The sequence below is a fragment of the Echiichthys vipera genome (genome assembly GCF_963691815.1).
Source record: "Echiichthys vipera genome assembly, chromosome: 2".
Lineage (NCBI taxonomy): Eukaryota > Metazoa > Chordata > Actinopteri > Perciformes > Trachinidae > Echiichthys > Echiichthys vipera.
The window spans coordinates 32,591,483-32,615,481 of record NC_139827.1 but is presented as its reverse complement, the minus strand read 5'-3'; the positions used below and the strand labels follow the sequence as shown (position 1 = coordinate 32,615,481).

General features: G+C 42.4%; 1 protein-coding gene across 3 annotated transcripts in view; it reads right to left on the bottom strand.

Moving 5' to 3' along the window:
• Positions 1-23,999, bottom strand: part of LOC310962768 (E3 ubiquitin-protein ligase DTX4-like) — a 47,636-nt gene that overhangs the window by 11,771 nt on the left and 11,866 nt on the right. For all 3 annotated transcript variants that reach the window (XM_083935334.1, XM_083935336.1, XM_083935335.1), the window contains exons 3-4: positions 13,430-13,644; positions 12,388-13,259 (exon numbers count right to left, since the gene is read on the bottom strand). In XM_083935334.1, coding sequence (XP_083791460.1) covers positions 12,388-13,259; positions 13,430-13,644 — 1,087 coding nt within the window. The remainder of the gene's footprint in view (positions 1-12,387; positions 13,260-13,429; positions 13,645-23,999) is intronic.

Here is a 23,999-nt window from a genome sequence, read left to right as displayed (position 1 = left end):
ACACCAACGTGAACATTTCGGCGCCATTGTTTTAAATGTCCACGCATGGTCCCTCCTTCTTTTTTTTTATTTGTCCGAACAGGCACACATAAAATGACATCAGAGCCGCTGTCGGCCTTGTGCTCGTGCTCGTACACGTGCGCACGCTCCTGCTCGTACATGTGCAAACGTGCTTTACAAAAGCCCACCTCTCCCAAACAGTCCATGGCCGGCACTCACACTGGTCAAACGAACTAGACTTTACCCGTAAAACCTGTTTGGGCACGGTACGGATGGACAGCGTGAGTGCGACCTTAGTGTAGGTGGGATACTCATCTGATTGCCATAGCGACACAATGCAAAACTGTAGTGACATCATCTTTAATGCGTCACTCGCTCAGTCCTCTCATTGGCAGCCAAACAGAAGAAGGTCTGCACTTCATCAGTTGTAGTGTAGGGCTGAAACAATAACTCAAGTAACTCGAGTTACTCAATTACAAAAATTCAGGCAAAATCTTTGCCTTTCTTTCTGCAAACATGAAACCAGCCGTACCATTTGTGGAAAAATGTCATTAGTCTCTTTATAAATGCGTGAGAGATGACAGTTAGGGAGCAGCTCACATGCACTCACACACATATACTCCACTGTATCTTTACATAGAACATATTTGTTTGCTGCTATATTAAAGGTTGAATATGGAGAATGAGCAGAACACGCCATCTAGTGTCTCAAGATCAGAGTCACAACAACAACAGTCGGGTTGCCAGGTTTGTTGCAGAGTGTGTCAGTGATCAGCCTGCTCCATGTCAGTGATGAATCATACAGGGTAATAACTCATTTTGACTAATCAATTCATTTCACATCAACTAGAAGTCTTTCTTTGAGTGCTGTGGAATCCATTAGCTAGCTCTAAACTCAAAATGATTCAATGTTTCTGTAGCAACAACAGTCAACCCTGGCAACCAGCAACGGCCAACGCTATTGGGTGCTACAATGGAAACACAACGGGACAGAAAGTCGTTGTCAAACCCATCAAATTTTTTAAAGATATTAACTCAGAATACATTTTTTTATGGAAAAGCAATACTTTCACTCTGTACCCCTCAAAGTGCCCCGTATTAGCTTTTAATAAAGATTCTACAGATTCAACCTTTAACCGGACTACAACACAGATGAGAATACAAAGAACGTGGCTCCCACCACATCCAATTTACATCTGCGTTGATCAGATTAGTTTGAGCCTCACTATGAATGCAAACCATCTGCTGTTGTATGCACTCAGAGTAGTTTAAGATCTGTATAATTGTCATAAAGATTTATTTATGACAAGATAAGGCAGACAGTTATCTGTTATAAATAGGCTGATGACAGAAGGGAAACACCTATATTAGATCTGCACTGGATCATCGATGACAGGGATCTCACACACACACACACACACACACACAACCCTAACCACAAGTTGACAGTCACTGGATCTATTAATAATTAATAGGCTGCTGCGTTAGCAAAGAAGGCTTTACTGTATGAGGGAAGGGAGAGAGAGGAGAGCGTTGAGTCAAGGCTGAGCCTGGATAAGATTCATGAAGCTCATTAACACTTTCCTGCTGCCCCACTGATGTGCTGATGACACACACACACACACACACACACACACACACACACACACACACACACACACACACACACACACACACACACACTGCTCCGTTGTTAACACAGAGTTGACCCACTTGTGCATCAGTTATCACAGTGTCTTGATTTCTGAAAGACATAATTACCTTGGATAAGTATTTTATGACATTCATGCGCAGGATCTGCGTGTAGTGAACATGAACTTTCTAACACCCAAATGGTATTTTTCAGACGGAGGAGAAAATGAACTTTGTTTGAGACCCTTTTCTGTCTCAGCAACAAACTCTCGCGAGATCTGTGAACATCAGTTAATGTTCCTGAAGCCTCAGATAAAATACGTTTTGTAATGTTAGCTGTGTAACAATCCAATGTTGTTACACTATGCACCTGTAACTTTTCACACATCCACATTAGGGCTGAAATGATTCCTCGAGAAACTGGATGATTAAAAGTCATTGAGGCAAAAAGGCTCACTTTCTGTGATAAGTAGCTGATTCTGAACAAAAGATGAAGGCTTTCTAGTGCATATTTAGTCAATGACAGATACACACAGCAGTACATATTTCACCACTTTCTTTTTTTTTTGTGACATTTTAAGGGAAACTGAGCTTCCCTTGCAGTCTTAGAACAATCACCACTGGTTTAGATGTATAATGAATAAATATACGTTAATTATGGAGCATGCAATGGCCAGTTAGCCATGTAAATCCGTGTGGTGGCAAGTGTTTACTTACTTTGCTGGAAGTTGCCATACACCCACTGCCTAGGGATCGACAAATATGGATTTTTTAGGGCCGATGACCGATACAGACTGCCGATTTTCTTGAGCGGATATTTGGAGCTGATTCTACTTTTGCTCCCTCAATTTACATCCAAAAAATTACACAATGATGATACCAAATGTTACTAGACTCAATAAAAAAAAAAAAAAATGTATTGAACTTAAAAAAGGTCCCCAGCAACACAGAACTGCCTGTGGACGCCTGTCTGAAATAATGCCAGGAAAAAACTATCAGCGAACAGTGTTTCCCCCAGACCAGGTAGCAATGTGTGGTTCAGGGCCGTACAGAGACCTCTTTCTGCCACACACCTGGTCTGGATTTGGGGTGCTCAGACAGTCACTGTTGCCCTTTTCTTTTGCTTTTTTTTATCGTGTTTGTTTGGACAATCTTTAACAAGGCCAGGTGCCTGACAACAGTAACAGTAACACCGATAACAATGCTGCAGCTGGACCAGAAACGCTATTATTTAACATAATTTAACAAGGATGATCAGTACGGATGTAAGGAAACACTGACTGAGCTCACGTTTGGATTCCATTCACGATACTGAGTTCACAATATGATGTTTTTAACCAAAACTGATAAAATCTACATAATATATAGGCTATTCTCTCTCTTTTCTTATTCAAATGAAGGTCTTGGTTTTAAGGCCATATTTATTTTGTACCTACAGATGTGTGAGTATGAATGTCTGGTCAGATTCATAATATGTTGAATTAAATGTTATGTTAAGTTAAACCATGTTGTATATCTGAAATCAGGCATAGAGCTTGAGAACTGTAAGCTCAGCACCTTTGGAAGAAAATATTTGGGTAGAAGCAGGACAGATCCTGCCCCTCCCTGGGGAGGGAGGGGTGCAGAATGGGACTCCAGTCTCTTGACCCTTTACGACCTCATACCCTCCCTCCTACCCTCCGCCCGCTTCCCACAGGATCACACACTCCCAGAGCTTTGTCTCTCTCACACACACACACACACGCACACACACACACACACACACACACACACACGCACATGCACACGCACACGCACAAACACTCCCTCTCTCCCTCTGCTACTCCTATTCCCCTGGGCCCAGATGGACTGATTTAGACACCAGACAATAACACACTCCCACACATTCTCACACACATAAAGTTGCACCGACAGCATCACACACAGTCTAATGGACACACACACACACACACACACAAACACACACACAGTAACTCACACACTTGCTAATGATGTTTGAAGAAAAGTTTTAGTGAAAAAAAATCATCTGATGTGACCAGTTTGCTGTTTGAAGTCATACTACGTTTGAAGTGTGAGCTGGGAGTTTCTTTTGTCGATAAACAGAAAAGTAAAGACAATATAAACGAAATAATGACAGGCTTCATTAACCCGACGGATGAAATGCTCTAAAACATCGTACAACAGTTAAAAGGTGTCTGTGAAATGTTCAGAATTGTTCATTATGAAAGGATGTGAATCATCTTGGGAAGCTGATCAAATCATTAGAACTGACCTGGGTGAAACTCGAGAAGCAAACTCTTTCAAAAGGTATGAAGGGAAAGAAACACTGTTGAGCTGTAACTCCACGATGCAAAGCAATCCTTTTCGCCTGAACACATACGGGACTTATTCAAATTCAAGCACTTTTCATGCTTTTCCGACATATTCCTAAACAGTAAAATACACTCAGTGGTCATTTTATTAGGTACAGCTGAACAAACTAGTACATTCCAATAAAACTGTTCCACCACAAAGTTTACTTTTTGATGCCGTTCATGGCCGTCTATAAAGTTTTCTGACACGGTCAAAGAGTTCAGTTATATGTTAAGCAGTGGTGCATCATTACATATTTATGAAATTCACTTTCATTTATATTCATTGAGGAGCTGGTTTCTCTAAACAGATTTAAATCCCTGCTTTATAATGTTGAAGCAGGCTCTTCTCCATGCTTTGTTTAACGATGTTCTGATTGTGACTATTTATTTGTTCTTTGTTGTGTCTAAACTTTTTTCTGCGATTGTAGAACTGTGTTGCTGCCTGTCTTGGCCAGGACTCTCTTGTAAAAGAGATTTTTAATCTCAATGAGACTTTTTCCTCGTAAAAATTAAGGTTAAATGAACAATACTCAAATGCCATTGTGCCTTCTTAAACCGACAGAGCTCTTCAGTCAGCCAGCAGCCTCATAAAGCAAAGACACCAGGCAGCAGAGACAGCAACTCTGTGAACTATTTCTCTGTGTGCTTTCACCTTCTAAACGTGTCTCATGATTTCATTCTTCCCATTCGTTCAAGGATATCAGCTTTTGTCTGAGTTTCATTCTGCATATTTTCCTTGAATGTATGAAATAGATCATTATTTCACAGCTCCCTCTATGGGCCACTAGGGCTGTTTGTATAAGCACGAAACATGTTATGTGGTTTTCATACAGTGAAATTTCCAACTCTCCCGCCCCTCCCCCTCTACCACCGAGCTCCTCCGCTCCCTCCCATCGAGTGCTCGTCAGTGTGCGTGCACCAGATTCCTGTGAACGCGCCTGTGTCTTCTCTCATTACAGTTTTTCTCAATTGCTAAAACACTCAACCCTGTTGTCTGAACCAATTTCTCTGTTGCCTGAACCCACTGATTGAATCAATCACTCTTTTATCAAAACCATGAGCACTTTTCACCTGTTTAGACACAACTTCCCAACACATTTTCATTGTGATGCACCTGTGCTGCATAATGGTAAGCCCAGGTGGCAAAAGTCAAACACAATTAAAGCACGGTTGTCACTACTTGAACACAACAACTCAAAATTGATCACACTTGTGGCTAATGATGTGAGGGAATATATAAAGAAGAAGAAGAAGAAGAATTACTTTATTAATCCCACACGGGGAAATTGGATTTTTCACTCTTATTGTTATACGTGTCACACACACAGACCCGATATACACACATGCACAAACAGGGCCTATACATGCAATTAACGGAGAGATGTTAGAGCGAGGGGGCTGCCAGTGACCAGCGCCCCGAGCAGTTGGGGGTTCGGTGCCTTGCTCAACAGCACCTCGGAAGTGCCCAGGAGATGAACTGGCACCTCTCCAGCCACCAGTCCACGCTCCATACATGGTCCACACGGAGACTTGAACCAGCAACCCTACGGTTCCCAGCCAAGTCACCTATGGACTGAGCTACTTCCGCCCAAAAAGCCAGTTCAGAGAGCACTGATTTGTGAGGCACTACAATGGTCGGAAATCTGAGAGGAAGAGTTTGTGTGAGAGGAGGTCGAGGTGGTCAAGGTGGTCGAGGTGATCAAGGTGGTCAGCGAAGACAAAGAACAGTAATATCTGATGAAATCAGAGCTACTGTGATTGACCATGTTCTTGTCCATGGTATGAGCATGAGGGAGGCCGGACAAAGGGTACAACCAAACATCGGTAGATTCACTGTGTCCACCATAATCCGAAGATTTAGAGAAGAGAACAGGTAATAATCTTTTTTGACATTATAGTACAGTATGTAAATGTTGAGAGCAAATTACTGTATGACATATTACAGTATATACTGTACCACAGTATACTGTAAGTAAATATATGTTTCAGTACATCACCGTGCCAATGTACTGTAGTATTGTAATGGGGGGTTGGTCTAACTGTCTGTAGGCCTAGTTTTCCATGTATATTTTAACTGCATGTTCTCTTTTTGTAGAATTGAAAGACTGCCACATGGGGCTGGGAGGACAGGTGGCACATGTACACAAGTGGCAAATGCATACGATTTCTGTTTGTTTTGTACAAGTGCTGCGTGTAAATGCAAGATTTCAGTTTTTTTGTCTTTGTGTACCAGTGCTAAATGCAAAGGTTTTTTGTTTTGCAACATGCATTCAGCTTCATGTCCTGAGCATTGTGTTTTCTATTTTCTTCTATTTTGAACAGGTGCCTTCTCACTGCTCCTTTCTTTCTTCTTCCATCGCAAAATGAGAGAGCCCTAGTTCCCCCCCATTCATTACGACTGTCTCGCTCCTGTGATCCCCCACTAGAGACAGAGAGCACACATTCTTCACTGCATCTCCCGTTAGGATTGTCAATATTTACTGTGTGCAAGAGAGGATTGTGTGTGTGTGAGTGTGTGTGTGTGTGTGTGTGCATTTGTTGAATGCCTTCACAGCCAGGCCTCGCTGTGTGTGTGTGTGTGTGTCACCTCCCTCTTTCTCTCTCTGGTGTTGGCCTGATTTCTTGCACCACTGTGTGATCAATCTTTGACAGTTTGCTGACTCGTTTCTTTGTCTTGTACCCCTCCACCCCATTCCCATAAGCCCTTGTCTTGGGCTCTGTCTGCGACTGTCCACACACACACACACACACACACACACACACACACACACACACACACACACACACACCCTCCACTCGTCTGAATTGTGATTGTCTGGGGTAGAAACAATGCTGACTGGACTCAAATCATTGTCTTCCTCTCCCCCACCTGAAAGTAGTCTTACAAGTTTGCTACTAGATCGGCACTGCATCTATATGACCCCCCCCCCCCCATCCCCAATAATCCATCTACCTTCATAAATGCTACGAGGGGTTTGCTCGTAGTGCATTTTTAGTATCTGAGTTATTTTTGAAATAGTTAAACTCTACAGGCTGCTGAAAGGACAGAAATGCAGAGGAGCAAAGGAGAGGAAAGTTAAGAATTGGTAGGAAAATAATGCAGAGAGGTCTGAGCAGAGAGAGGGGGAAGGAGAGGAGAGTAGAATGGGGCTGAGCATTGTGCTGCTAATGCAGTCCAGGCTTGGGTAATCCAACAAAGGTTACTGTGGAGACCAACAATGAGGCTCTGAGGGGCCCAGACTGCTGAGACACGACGGGAGAGGAGGGAGGAGAGGAGGGGGCAGGGAACATCCGACAGGGTTGACGGAGGGGCTAGGGTCCTACCAAAAATTTACATCTCAAAACCATCTGACCCTGCTTTCAGTTTCAAAGTGATTCCATTTTTTTGGTCTCTGGTGCTAAACTACGACTGCAAAGCTACAGTTCTTTTATAGCCGTTGGCTTTTTCACAAGAAAAGTGAAAAACATACATGATGTTTAAAGCAACAAGGCTTTCATAAGATGACTTTAATCCCTGTTGTGTGCAATCATAGAAAGCCTGAAGGTGTCTGGGTGCAGCACTGAAGAATAAGTACAGAGACGTTTGAGTTGTAACTGGAATCCTCTGTGATGAGCAACACTTTCATAATAAGATTTAGAAGAATGGCAAAGCCGGAAACAACAGCAAGAAGGGCTGCAATAATAACTAATCCGTTCAAATCGATTATAAAAATAATGGGCAACAAAGTTCATCATCGATTAGTTGGGTCTATGATATGATTCTGAGAACGCCATGTGGCAACGTTTCCTCCGGTACGTTGATTCGGAGGGCATCAGAGCCAATCTGTGCATCAGGCTTGTTACACACACAGAAGGTGTTTTTACACTGGACAGTAAGACACTCATTTGGTTGCCTTTTTTGCAGCCGGGTCCGTGAATTCAGGCAGACCGGCCTGATTTGGCACGCTAATGTGAAGGCTCGGACCCTACACATATTGGCGGCTCGATTTCCATGTAAGCAGAGTTGATGCAGCTTGGCGGCACAGGCATGACTTGGGCGAAGGTGTCGATGACGTGAACCGTTGTGGGACCCACAGCTGCGAGTTTTGAAAGCAGGGAACAGCTGATCCCAAAAACGAGAGACAGCAAAATATCGACCATCATGGTAAGGGACTGGAAAGCCTATGAAATCTGTGAGATGCTGAACCATCAGAGACAGAAACGCCTTTTGCTCCTAATGCAAAGGGTGGGTTACATGGGGAAATCGGACTTCAGTACATTGTATAAATAACAATACATTAGATTTGATCTATACTTGTTGTGTTAATTAGTCTCTTACATTTCAATTCACAATTAAATTTGTGTGTTCACATGATCCCTGAGGTATACACAGTGGCTTCCAATTTGAGACAGGGAAGTGGGAATCAGAGTGGACCCCTTGCAGAGCCGCTCTGTGCTCAGGCCTTTGCACCAAGCATAACTTTGTATGCATAAAATAGCTTTAGAGAGAGGGAGGTACGGCTGACCTGTGGCCTTCACACAATCCCTTCGTCCTTCCCCCTCTGCTCTACAGATGCCACTTTGCAGATGGTCAACACACAGAAGGCCTCGGTTGACTTTTGACACACACACACGCACACGCACACGCACACGCACACGCACACACACACACACACACATACACATCCACCAAGTAAACAATTACAAGGTCAGTTTAACATCTTACAACTTTAGTTCGCCTTGCTTCCATTTTTCATTAAGATTTTTTTAATTCTCATGACTTGCACATTTATTGTTACTTAGTGTTTTAAATGTTAAGGTCACCAGAACTCACTGCCTGCTTGTACTGCTGACACAATATGCATGAATGTAGGGAGGGAGGGTACTACTGAATCTCATTTGTCTCACTATTGAAATTCTTCTTGGCTGTCTTCTGCCTGTTAATCACGTCACCATCAGGAGGAATTTGTAATCACTTTCATTTGTGTTTAGGGATTTTGCTCAACCCGCCAAGTATTGAATTCAAGTAGAACAGAACAGGTCTGAATTCCCAGCAGTGTTTCAATTCAACTTGGAAATGTGTGGTGCAGGGCCGTACGGAGACCTTTTGAGCGGCAGGGGCTCTGACCTCTCCCCTGTAGAGGCTCTGACAACAGATATTTGAACTGCTTTTATCTGAATCATAATATGACAATGTACATAACTATATGCCTGTGGGTATAGCATAGACAGGGCTCCAGTCTGCGACTAAATGGTCACATTTTGCGGTCCAAATTATAGTGTGCGACTGAATTTCAGTCTAGTCGCACATGTGCTACCAGATGTCTCACCATATTAATATGTAAGTGACTAAACAGCAACAGAGTGACAGATAAGACAGCATATCTTTATTTTCAGAAGCTGAGATCTCTGCGCATTCACAAATGAGACATGAATATCCAGTTTATGAGGCTTATGATCATATTCAGGGTATGGTGTTTACATGAGCACAGAGAACTCAGGTTATTCATATTCCTGTAAACATGATGAATACCATTCTATTAGCAGAAACGGACCAGCGTCAGGAAATATGAACCATTTACTAAAACTTAACAACTTAACTGCTCATTTCTTCTCTGCTCCGACAATCAGCAGCTCCAGCTGTCTGCTCTGAGTTCATCCTCCGTCTCTATTCACCGGTACACACACACACACACGCACACACACACACACACGCACACACACACACACACACACACACACACACACACACACACACACACACAGACTAGCCTCCGTAGCGTACTGAGCTATTCTTGAAATGATTTACGTAATAACTTGCTCCGCACCGCTGCCAGCCTGTGTCACTAACAGCGCGTAGGACTGGAAATCAGTGGATGAAGATACACAACTTCTTTCACTTCAAAAAGACAAAACTGAGTTAAAACCTCTGATAAAACTGAGAGACCTGGTGTGACTCCGCCATCTTGGGAGGAAAACATCAATAAACAAAGTCAAAAGTTGATAGCGGCATCTGATTTATTTATCATCTCCAATTTGAATGGTCACACATTTAAATCGATTTTAACTGTCTCAAGATGCATCGTTACTTCCCTAGCTCAGATTTCAGCACCAGACAGAAGTTAGAACCAAACTGTGCACACATACCTCTCTCTCTATCTGTGTGTGTGTGTGTGAACGAGAATTACAGGGAGAAAGAGTGCTATGCGGGGATTAATTACTCACTACAGATGGAAGTGACACGGCTTGAGTGTGTGTATATCAAGGGTTGCAAGAGTTTTTTCTGCGTGTTTGAACATGCATTTCTCAATATATGTCTGTATAAAAACATGAGGTGCCAGTAAATGTTGTGTGTTTCAGTGTCTTAAATTTGTGTTTCAGTGTCTTAAATTTGCATTTAGCAGGTAAAATCCCCCCAAATGCAACTCTAACACCTAATAACAATAATAACAACATCCAATCAATCCAGATTGCTTCTATTTGCATCTTGCCCTGTCTGAAAAAAGTGCAAGAAAATGTCGGCCTACATTTAGACCAACTGAGGTTGACTCTACATCTGAATTTAGAAACAGCAAAGCAAAGTAGGACCTTTGGGAGTCTGGGCTCTTCTGATCCTGCAGCTCATTGTGATGCTTGGAAATTAATATAATGAAGTTTTCAGTCCTGGAGTCCACCATACTCATCTTCGTCTTCAACCCTAAACATTTTTTAATGAAGCTAATGGTGTTGGGTGTGTCTACTTCCACAATCAGTGGTCTGGTGGTGTGTGTTTTACAGGCGTGTGATCCACCCACGCCACGCATAAAATATACCTCCACGCCCTCATCATATACCACCATCATATTATTGCTTTTTGTTTGTTTAACTGGTGGAACTTTGAAGAAGCAAGAATTGTACATCTCTAGCACCACACACACACACACACACACACACACACACACACACACACACACACACACACACACACACACACACACACACACACACACACACACACACACTATCTTGGACCATTATTATAACAATTGGTAACGCGTAATAAGCTTACCATATTTACCTATTATGTACTGCTTTTGCATCGATAAATTACAGCACCCTCTTTCTCACCCCCCACTCCCATTCATAATGGCAGGGAAAAAACTGCCAGAGAGCAGGGCTGGGCCTGAGGATTCGACAATTAGCTTGTTGGGTAGGTATGTGCTTTTCAATTTTGGTATTTAGATAGTGTTTTTGTTTTTTAGTAACACAATCCTTCAAAAATTACCTTTAATTAAACCGAAAGACACGTGTTGCAGCACAGTGTTTCCATTTCAGCTCCGTGTGTGAGTCTCTGCTGTGTTTTGCCGTCATTTACAGTCAATTTTCTCTGAGGAGTCATGCTGGAGCTGGGTGTGCAGAATGCAGCTGCAGGACAATAACTACTTACTCTGCTACCAACATTAGTTGCTCTGCCTCAACAGTGTTAGGCTCAAGAGAGGGGCATGCAGGCTGAAATTCATGCTGCCTTTTGAGCTATTACCACTAGCCTCTAACTGATTCATTCCTGTGAAACCCTGCAGGGCTGTGTGGTCCATCTCAGCGGGGAAGGGAGACGTCTGTTGGAGTAGTGTCACGACCCAGCAGTCTGATGTGTGTTAAGGTGTGTGTGATTTTATTATAGCAGACTGGTGTTGTGGAATTGTAAAAGTTAGAAACTTTCCATGGGAATTTATGGAACAGGAATTTATGGGAATAAACCTGGTTTTATAAAATTGAAGTTTGGTCCTTAACATGGATTTTAAATACTGTATAGTCGGGCATATATTTTTAGCATAATCTTGACAAAACAACCAGATTTCATGCAAGTACACTTGAGAATCTCTATGCTCTTCCTCACATGCACATAGCGCACTGCTAACTGCAGGGGTTTTGAGGCCACACCCCCTATATACACTGTGCATTCCTCCATCACATGCACAGATGATTTCTAGAACCCTAGACTATTGAGGCCACACATTGAGCCCGTGGACTACAAACAATTTCCGAATATTTCCATAATTCCCCAGCTTAACTTCCCATGGAAAGTTTTTGGAGAGTTTCCAGAAATGTTCCGCACCTTTGCAGTCCTGTTTACAGGCGATTTAATGAAGATAAAAAACGTTTAGGGCCGCGTGTAATGCCAGAGCTGGCTGGCCGGCTTCCTCTTGGTTCGTGCTGCTGCTTGAAAATGTAAATGGCAGTATTCAGGACATAAAACTAAGGCTCGACAGACTAACTTGCTTGTTAGTCTATCCAGCCTTAGTTTTAAGAGAATCATGGCACCCCTAGCAGCAATACAGTGATCTATTGTTCTGGCCTAAAAGGTCAAAGGCTTTAAGCTATCTGCACGATTCACGTAGTATTTTCAAATAGGAAATTCCGGAAATCCAAATGAACTACTCACCCTGATGCTATGAGCGCTCTGGACTGAGCCATGGCAATCCTCTGTAACGCTGGTCTGCTCAGCCCGGCTAAGCTTGATCTCTGTGGCAACGGGGCATGGCACACTGTTGCTGCGGATGACAGCGGGCGCTGCGGTTTCATCACCATCGGCGACGGAGATGGCACAGGAGAAGGGGGCGTGGTCACGCCGTTGGCTGGGGTAATTAATGTGGCGGTTGGCACTGATTCGTTGGTTGAAGATGAGGAGTGCTTGGGCGGAATGGACGGAGGGTTCAGGTTCGGATTGGACGATGGAGGCTGAGGGGGCGGGATGGATGGCGGAGGCGGCCTGTTGGAAGACGAGGAGATACCCAGAGAGGAGGTGCCAGCGGTGAGGGCGGCCAGCGACTGAGCAAAGAGCTGGGCGTTCCTTCTCGGAGAGGCGGTGTTCTTGGAGATGGCGAGGCCGTGCGGCAGCGTCTGAAAGTAGTTGGAGTTTGAGTTTGAGTTCTGCTGCTGTCCTCGACCCAGAGTGGCGAATTTAGACGGACTCAGAGGTTTAGAGGTGATGGGTGCTGAATTCTTGGGCCGCTGCATTGTTAGTGAGCGTCTGCCTAGAGTCTGTATCCCTGCTCCTCCTGTATTGGTCTTCACACTAAGGACTAGCATGCACTGTTGGCAGGAACACGGCTGGCCCAGTCCAGTAGCCGGTAAGCCCCCATTGTTGTAGATGGAGCTTGTCCCCGACACCCCCACACCCAGCAGGGCTCCCGTTATGCCTCCACCTCCTCCTACCCCGCCTCCTTTAGGTATTGGGAGAGGACCAGACACTAGAGGGTAGGCCATGTCAGCACGTCTCTGGAGCCTCCGACACCTCTGGCTCTGTCTGTTCACCTGCAGGAGGAGATTAGTTTGATTTAATTTCCAAAAACGAGTCAACCCACATTATGGGCTCAACACACCAGGAGGAAAAAATATCACTCGTTTAGTAAAAGAATTAAAGGGATGGGAGAAGTTTCAAATTGATGTTGTCATCGATGTCCATTCATAGAATTTAAACTCACCTGTGTCATGTTCTGAAAATCAATGAGGTAGCAGAAGCCGAGAGGTGTCAGGTCGAAGCCGGGCTGCTGCCGATTGTGGGCGTTCTCGATAGCGATGGCCACCTCCATGTCGTAGGCAGTCCACGTACCCGCATCGTTTTCCCACTCCCACTGCCAGCCCTGACCCGGGGCCGAGGCTGGGTCATAAAAACTCCTCCGCACCGGACGGATGGTTCCTGAAGTAGAAAAGAATTAAATCAAATAGAAAATGGCTTTTAATTACTTTGTCCCAATACGTTTCCCTAATAGTTACCGAAGAGCCGTTTCTCCAGATAAACATGAGGTGTTAGAAGAAAAGAATAGCTAGTAGATGGTAGGCAGTAACATTTGATTTGCAGATAGGTTGGTAACATTTTCAAAAATGACAAACAAAACAATTAATATAGTATTAGATTGAACAAATATAAAAATGAATCTATCATGTAGTCATTCCAGAGAAACCAAGAGATAAATGACCATGAGGACATCACTTGAACACCATAAGGGGTTAAGAGCTACATCATGTACAAGCCTGAGGGTCTGGACACACTTAGTGACACTACGTGCAGCAGCAGTCCACAGTTCAGCAAAACCACAGAAACAATGGCTAAAATCACCAGACTGTCACAAAATAATCTGATAATTTTAACAAGTAATGGCCCCAGAGTTTCTAGCTTTATGCATGATTTTGATTAAAATACTTGGATGAGTGGGTAAACATATCCACCAAAAGATCATCACAAAGGGGAGGGGTTGCCAGCCTTGTGACACCCGGCCCTGCAGGGCTGTGAGATAAACAGTGGAAGGAGCACTTTGCCAATTATCTCCAGTACATACTTGTGTTTTCACTTTCAGTCCAATATTCACTAACAAAACTATCTGAACTAACTGAATAAAAAAAAAAAATACAAATACATAACCAGAGCACAACAATCTTTCTGTCTTCCAGTGAGACAGAGGGCTGGGAGGAGGGTCCCTCAACCAACCAACCAGAAACGGCCTCTGTCTCCAGGGCTATTGAGTCAATGCCAGGACAAGGAGATGATGGTGTGATGGTGTGTGTGTGTGTGTGTGTGTGTGTGTGTGTGTGTGTGTGTGTGTGGGATGGGGGGGGGGGGTTCTTTTTTCTCTCTCTATGTGTAGCTATGTGACCCTTTCAACAGGTAAAAACTACATAGAATTGTGTAAAAAATTAGATTAATGAAACACTATCTCATTGTCCCAGAGGCAACATGAAGCAGCAGAACAACCATGTGAGTGTTTTTACATTTCACATTCAAATAAATCAAGTCAAATCCATATGTATCAATGAACCTGTAGTTAAAACTAACCACTTCGTTCAGTACCTTTTTAACCTTCACTTCCAAACCTGCAGAACCAACTGCATTACACTGGCAAAACTCAACATGCACTCAGTGAAGCTGGCAGCAGCTACACACACTACTGCTGTGCCTCCACTACGTGACACAGCGCATCTGGGGTCTGGTCTAAGATTGATATCATGTTCGTAACGTTATTATATCACAGTTCATTCATTTATCTTATCTTCTAAAAAAAATGCTTCTAAATTACTGGGCAATTACTGTACTGAAGTACAAGTTTGAGGCTCTGAGGCTACATTATACTCTACTACATTAAAATTCAGTGGAAATATTCAACTTCATACTCCACTACATTTATTGAATAACTTAAAAGTTGTACTCCATAAATATTGAGATACGAGACATCAAGGCAGTGGAACAAATAGTTGGAGGATGTGTGGTTCAGATGTGGCCAACCATTATCAACGATTTTGGGATTGTCCGAAACTTTCATCTTTCCGGCATGACATTCTGGATTGTCTAGAATATATGTTTCAAATGACTGTACAATTTGATGTCAGCTCAATGCATTTGATTGGAGCAAAGAAAGCTATAACAAGGAAACAACTACAACCCAACGCACCAACACTGGAAGACTGCAAATTGCATTCGGAAATGTGACTTCTTTTGTTCAAATGTTGCCATTTTATTTATTTTTTATTCATTGTAAAATGAAAGGGGCCGTAGTAGGTCAGAGAATATGTTAGCCCAATTGTCCAAAAACATGTTTTTGCTGTGTGTAATGGTGCTGAAATGACTTTCTATGTTTCTCCCTGATAAAACTAAAATTCAAAAATATAAAGAAAATAATTGGGGTATCTTGTTTCTAGCGGCCTCTTTGGCAGTAAGATGTAACTGCAGGTGAGTCTGTTCTTTCAGAGCCTCCATCTTGTTACATTCATGGTCACTATGTGTGTGGCTTTTTTTTTTTTTGCCCTTTTGTAAACTTTAATGACACATTCACCTCTCTACTTCTGGTCCGTCCCCTATATGTTACCCTATCTAAATCCATACACACACACACACACACACACACACACACACACACACACACACACACACACACACACACACACACACACACACACACACACACACACAAACACACACACACACACACGTTCCTATTACATTTACCTTTACTACAAGTCTGATTACAATTGAATGCAGCATAACCATTAGTGTTAGTTCCACTGACACTCAGATTGGTATACTCAGCAAAAAGGCAACAAGTGCTTTCATTAGTGGGTCACATGATCATTCACCATTGTTTTAACTCACTCTGTGATAGCTATTAACTTACAAGGCAATTAAATAGATGAAAATCTATAAGTTACTAGTTACTTTACCAATTTAGATTTTTGCTTCACATTGATATATACTTGTTGCAGAGTAAACACACAAGCTCCCCAGTGACAGTTATAAACAAAAACCTCTCTGTCCATTCGCTGGTAAATTGGCGGTTTACTAACCATTTGTTCTTATCAAAGCAGAAAGGAACAATGTGGTTGTGATATAACCACAGACTGAACCAGACTGAAATGACTGCTCTGCTCTGTTGTTGGAGAGCTGTTGCCAAAAGGATTCAGAAACCCACAAAGAAGAGCGCAGAGGGATCGTGAAGCGTTGTGGCCACGCACCTACAAGAAGTGCGTGGAGCAAGTCTCCCAGCGCACCGGTGTTTGGCATCAGCTACACACTACAGACAGTTGCACGCCAATGCGAGATCAACATCGGCCACTACGCCCATGAATTACTTTTACACATAGACTTCAACTCAAAAGGACAGGAAGAATTTCCTTGCGGGCCAGATCCGTTTTTGTTTTGCCTGCACACATTGTGTCGTTACGTCAGAGCTGCTCTGCCGATACACCGTAGAATCAAAATCCATACTGTAGTGCGAATTCCTACCATCCTGCTGTCTGTACCGTTAAGACCGGTTACCACTATGTATGACCATGTTGATAGTCAATATTTTAACAATATTTTAATTGTATAACTAAAAATAAAGGGCTTTAGTTAGTTTGATGCATTATGGATTCGAGTAATGTTACTTTCATTGATTATTAGTTTCATCAGAGTCCATCATTACAATAATATATATTCATTCTGTCTTGTTTTTGTCTCAGTTATGCTCCACGTGCATATTTTGTAACACTGGGTGATAGAATAACGCAAAACAAAACCATGGAAAAATGAGACATAAGGCCATCACTAAACTGAACTCTGCACTGAAAGCACCACCATATCTCTGTGCATTACTTATTTACTTGTCCTGCGCAATATCTTATATTATAGAGGGTAGGTCATGTCAGCCATAAATATTTATACCGGTGCATACATAGGCATGATGTGTGTGTGTGTGTGAGAATCTGTGTGTATGTGTATCACACTGTAAATGTGAGTGTATGAACATTTGTTTGTATTCTCCACATTTTCCTAATTTGCATTTTCTAGCTTGTAAATTTGAGCTCGCTCAGGCAGTGCACCTGAATTATTGTATGCACCAGTTCAATGACAATAAAGAAATTCTATTCAATTTTGAATAGAGAAAATAGGCTCTGAAATGTATTTGCGCCAAAGACAAAAAGAGTGTCTGTGAAAGTATATCACCCGTCCTCCTCTCTCACTCTCTGTTGAATGAATCCAGAGCAGCGGGGAGCACTTGACCTGCCACATGAAATGTAATTTCTCTCAAACTGCATCGCAACGAGTCCATTCACGGCCAGACAAAAAGCAGACTGAGGCCAAGTCTGTTTTTTTTTTATATGGGCAGGAGAGGTTGTTCGTCCTTGTACTGGTTGGACAGAGGCAGCTCCACAAATAGTAGAGTGGAGAAGATGGTTGTTAAAAGATTTTAATGGCTTTATTGAAAAGTCTACTTGTATTCAAAGACTGAATGAAATAGTTCATTATGTTCATTATTATTAGGGATGCACAGTATCTGCCAAAACTGGTCTAATGTTAACAACCGATTATTATTTCCATCTACCTGGCGTTGTGTGTGTCAGGGCAACCCTGGTGTGTGCGTTGTTGTTTTTTGTAGCCACACGGAGTTTGTGTAGCAGGATGTTATACTTGCAATGTCGAAGAAATGCGAGGAGGATTCCATGTCACATTCTTCGACACCACCAATTTGATCACTCATGTTCACAAACAATATCAGGAGCAAGCCAAAGCCAAGTTGACGATTTCCAACCATTTTCCATAGTGGAGGGCAGAGGATTTGTCCAGTTGATGGGGCACATTGAGCGCTGCTACATCCTTCCAAATCACAGCTACTTTTCCAATGTCTCCCTTCTCGCTTTGCACAACATGGTAGCTATGCATATCCACCAGTTGTAAGAAAGCAGTGTGAATGACATCAGCTTCACGATGGGTATATCGATCTCCCATGTGAGTCAGATGATAAGATCAAGATGAGTTTGTTAATAACTTTGAAATGACAAGAGCATTGTTGCATGCACAAGAGTTTCCAGGCTCACACAGGGACTGCTGTAGCTAGTGCATCTGCCAGCATGTTTGTTCAGTGGAAAATACCAAAAGAGAATGTGCATCGTGTAGTTCTTGACAACGCACAAAAGACGCCTGGTACAAAAGAACATTCTAGTCTGTATGTTTAGGTCATATCTCCATGAGAACACTGAGGGCTGTTAATTATTTTGTACCAGGCTAGTTTTTATTTTATTGGAGGTTAAAGTTTATGAATAATTAGGGGTGTGGTCTCTAGGGTGATGGTTAGCCTCTGGCCCTCACTTCTCCTCGGACGCTAGTTGTCAGGATTAGCATCATTAGCATGCTAACTCCGTCATCTCGACCTGGACTTTGGTCATTCGTGTGGTGTCGTTTCCATAAGTGACAAGATGGTTTTTCTCTTCAAAGGACTGTACAAACAGATGGTTTAGCTTCAGCAGCAGACTCATTCAACCCTGCTGCCTTAAGGAACGGCACAGGAAATCATTCCTACCTGCTGCCGTCAGACTTTACAACGCTGCACAACAACGCTGAGCAACGCTCAGGGAATAAACTCTCACTACTCATAGTGACCTATCACTGACATGCACCTTATCTCACTTGCACATTAAAATCCACATTGCACATTTTAATATAGTGTTTTATCTGCAATACTGTACTTCTATTTTATTCTATTTTATTGTTGTTCATATTTTGTATTTTATATTTTATCTTATTTTAGTACTTCTGATTGCTCTGTACCGCTGCTACGATGAACTAATTTCCCCTCGGGGATAAATAAAGTTATCCATCTATCTATCTATCTATCTATCTTTAGGAACCACCATGACACATGCATGACAAATACACTAGATGCCAATCTGGGAGGATTGTGGTCGTGAGGGTCGGTGTTTTACGGTCTATGAGCATGGTACTGTGTTGAATCAGTTTAAATCCTAGACCATAAATGCTGGCTGACACAGGACTCCCACTCCCGTTTATCTAGCAGCTTCTTGTGTTAGCCTAGCTCCCGGGCGGTGGATCTAATGTGGCTAATTCTGTAAACGTCACCCAGACATACGTATCTCCATCCCCCCAACGTCACATCAATGCCCTGTTTTGGTAAAAGGAAATTAGTCAAAGTCTGACAAAATGGCGGCTCCCGGAGGCGAATATAGTTGGATCAAGTTGAGAGAACAGGCCTCGGCGGAGAGGCTACGCCTATTTTTAATACAGTCTATGATGGAGACAACAGCTGAAAATCAACATCTCCTTCAGTCAAGGTGTCCACTCCAACAGGAAAAATCTTTCATAATCTCTCCATTCTGCCAATTATTAAAGGAATATTGTAAGCAAGGGCCATTATGGAAAGGGATTGCATCCAGAATGTCAATTAGCATCTGTGTATTTTGTTGTGGTTAAAGCTTTAGCTGTGCTGTGTTGGATTAATCAAGCCAGGGTCTTGACACAAAGAGGACAGCCTTCCCTTGTTTCTGAACATGTCAACAAGATAATCCACAAACCTGGATGTGAGCAGTTTCATGTTGGAACTATTTCCTTTCTAGGGAACTACACCCATATGTATCACCACACAGAAGGGAGCCTCCTCAAGCATGAGAGGCTCTCACAGGTCTGTGGATTATCTTAAGTAACAGGGTCCTGATTTATGGAACGAGACATTGCTGTGGAATTTTTCAAATGTATTTTTTTGAGTACCACAAGCTGAGTGCTATCAAGATCCATTATATTAGAGGGGAGGTAGACATATCTCTAGGGCTGCAGCTATAAAATCTTTTTGTAATCAAGTATTCTACCAATTAGTCCATCGATTAATCAAGTAATCGGATAAAAAAAAATTGCAAAACAATATATATATATATTTATATAGATACATATAAATAGAATTTTGTGTTATTTTGCAAAAAATACACCGTAAATTCCGCACTACAAGCCGCTACTTTTTTCCTACACTTTAAACACTGCGGTTTATACTACGGTGCGGCTTATTCATTTTTTTTTCGTGGCGTCTGGTAGCATCGTTAACTCAAGTCTGCCAGTGGATCCTAAATGCTTGGAGCCATGTCAAAACATCAACCATCACCAACGGGTTCCGAAAGGCTGGGCTGCTGCGCGATGAAGAAGACGGCGTGCACTCATCCGACATAGAAAACGAGGAGACTGTAACGAGTGATGAGATCCTGAGGCTGTTCAATTCGGACACTGAGTTAGAGGACTTTGATGGCTTTAGTGCGCAGGAGGAAAATGAAGGCGATGAGTGACTTTTTCTGGTAGGATGCGGTATGTGGTATATGTTACTACGGTAGTTATAAGAAGTTATGTTATTAAGTTATGAAGCATGTTTTAGGTACCGTATGTTATATATTTGTTTATGTTACTAAGAAGATTAAATAAAAAAAGGTTTTAAAAAAATCTTCACTGTAATATATTTCTGTGTAAATATCTGAACAATGCTTAAGAAGAATAACACAGTGCTTTATTTATTTAAGTGTAAGTAATGGACGTGAATAACCGGTAGTTCATTTTTTTGGCTGTTTAAACCTGCGGCTTAAAATCCGGTGCGGCTTGTATAATTACAAAATTGATTTTCTTTCTAAAATTTGAGCATGCGGCTTTTAATCGAGTGCGCTCTGTAGTCCGGAATTTACGGTATTAAGTCTGGGGTAGGCCTATTTTTTGTGGTAACCTAACAGGCGTGTGTGTGTGTTTGTGTGTGCACACGTGCGTGAAGGTGAGAGAGAGAGAGACGTGGTGTGTGTGTTGAAGGCAATACACTCCCAATTTACCATGAAAAAGTTACTATTTAAAGAATTCAAAGTGGTGCATACAATTCTACGTTAGCATGTGTTTACTGAAGCAGCTTTCAAAGACAAATAGATTTATTTAGAAAATGAATGAGAGGAAGATATTATCCGGAAGAGTGAGTCGCTCTCTTTCTGTTTACTGTAACAAGCAAGGAACAAAACTATAAAGACTGATCAGGTAGGTAACGTTATGTTTAACATTGTCATGAAAAACGAAACATGAAGTCATTCAAAAACAGGTACGCATGCTTTTAACATCTGCTGTCACTACGGCAACCTGAAACAGCGGCGATCAGTGAAATGGCGTTAACAAGGCGCTGCTTTCGGCTCAGACACGGAATCATCTGTTGTGGTGTAACAGTTATAGTCAACAGTGGACACATTGCATCTTTTTGGCTTCTTTTTTAAGTGTGAAATGATCCCAAACTTATTCTCTGCCTTTCCCATATGTAGTGGTGTGCATGCGCAAAAACGGGACGTGTGGACAAGATAGGAATTAAAGATTTTTCCTCGAGGATTTTTTGTGATCGAGTAACTCGAGAACCGTAAATTCCGGACTACAAGCTGCTACTTTTTTCCTACACTATAAACACTGCAGTTTATACTACGGTGCGGCTTATTCATTCACTTTGTGTCAGCAGCTCCCTCCCGACTACAAGGAGAAACTTACTTCATTCTGCACATTCACTCAAAAAAAAAACCCGGAGAATTCCATCGGGCCAGATGAAATCATAAATATGGATGAAGTACCTATGATGTTTGACCTGCCTCTCACTCGGACTGTAAATAAAAAAGGTGACTCCTCCGTCACACTGAAAACAAGCGGCCACAAGAGAACACATTTTACCTGTGTACTGAGCTGCGCAGCATCGGGAATTAAGCTTCCACCGATGGTGATTTTTAAGCGGCTGACAATGCCAAAGGAAAAATTCCCAAAGGAAATCGTGGTGAAAGTCAATGAGAAAGGTTGGATGACAGAGAGCCTAATGAAGGATTGGCTCAGAGAGTGCTACTCAAAGCGACCGGGGGGCTTTTTTCGCAGTAAAAAAATCATTGCTCGTTACGGACAGCATGAGGGCGCATATAACAGATTCAGTGAAAGCTGCAATCAAGTGCACAAACTCAACTCCAGCTGTGATTCCTGGGGGTACCACTAAGTATCTAAAGCCACTGGACATCAGCGTGAACCGGGCATTTAAAGTGGCACTGCGCGAAGAGTGGGAGACTTGGATGACAAGCGGTGAGAAATCTTTTACCAAAACAGGACGCATGCGAAGAGCATCTTTAACTCAAGTCTACCAGTGGATCCTAAATGCGTGGAGCCGTGTCAAAACATCAACCATCACCAACGGGTTCCGAAAGGCTGGGCTGCTGCGCGATGAAGAAGACGGGGTGCACTCATCCAACATCGAAAACGAGGAGACTGTAACGAGTGATGAGATCCTGAGGCTGTTCAATTCGGACACTGAGTTAGAGGACTTTGATGGCTTTAGTGCGCAGGAGGAAAATGAAGGCGATGAGTGACTTTTTCTGGTAGGATGCGCTATGTGGTATATGTTATTACGGTAGTTATAAGAAGTTATGTTATTAAGTTATGAAGCATGTTTTAGGTACCGTATGTAATATATTTGTTTATGTTACTAAGAAGATTAATTAAAAAAAGTTTAAAAAAAATCTTCTGTAATATCTTTCTGTGTAAATATCTGAACAATGCTTAAGAAGAATAACACAGTGCTTTATTTATTTAAGTGTAAGAAATGGACGTGAATTACCGGTAGTTCTTTTGGCTGTTTAAACCTGCGGCTTAAAATCCGGTGCGGCTTGTATAATTACAAAATTGATTTTCTTTCTAAAATTTGAGCATTCGGCTTTTAATCGGGTGCGCTCTGTAGTCCGGAATTAACGGTAATTGTTTCAGCCCTACATATCTCCAATACTGGGTAACTCGCACCAAAACACTTTAGATTGATAAGAGGTAAATATGTCATTTTGATTTGGGGTGAACTGTTCCTTTAAGCTAGTGAGCACACAAGACTGGGTGTGTGTGTGTGTTTGTGTAATCATGTAGTTGTGTGAATGTAGGTATGCTTGGGTGTGCCCCATGTCTACAAATGAACCAAGACTTAGCCGATGAAAGCAGGTGTTATTGGCTCTGACAGTTACAGCTGAGCGACTATTTGCTTCACACAAATAAAGTGCACATGTTTGTCCATGTGTTGTACACAGCAAAAGCCCTAATCCTGCTGCTCTCTCGCAGTAACACTCCCCTTCTAAATGTTTTCGTCTGTCGGAGCTGGATCACAAGGGCTGCTGCTGCTTTCAAATGTCAGTCACAGTTGGAATCAAGTGCAGCATGTCTGGGTGTGACCACGCTGGATTTATGCACCGCTCAGTCTGTGTACGTGAGTACACTGTTTTAAATAATGAACCCATGGTCTATCTTAATCTGCTGAAAAGAAAAAAAGTAATTAAACAAAAGCAAAAACCTACACAAATGAGCTTAATGAACTGTTCACATCTTGGGGGTGAACAAATTGTTTTTATGTGTATGGAGAAAAGCTGAAAGCAAAAGTAAACATGAGGAATATATGTGAATATTTATTTGCACCAGTGAGAGGAATTAAAGTGAGGGAAATGTATGAGAAGGGGAGAGAGAGAGAGGACAAAGAGGCAGGTGGAGAAAGAAACTGGCCATCTGGTCTTTATTGTTCTCTCTACCACTGACCCCTCCCTGCACGCACACGCACACCGAAAACACACACCGAAAACACACACACACAAACACAGAAATGACTGCAGACTGACCAGCAGGCAAACACATGCAAGGGTCAGTTCATGCTCCACGCAGGAAGATGTTTGTCCTCTCACTTTTCATGACACCCTCGACAGCAACACTGTGAGAAACCTCAGCATTTG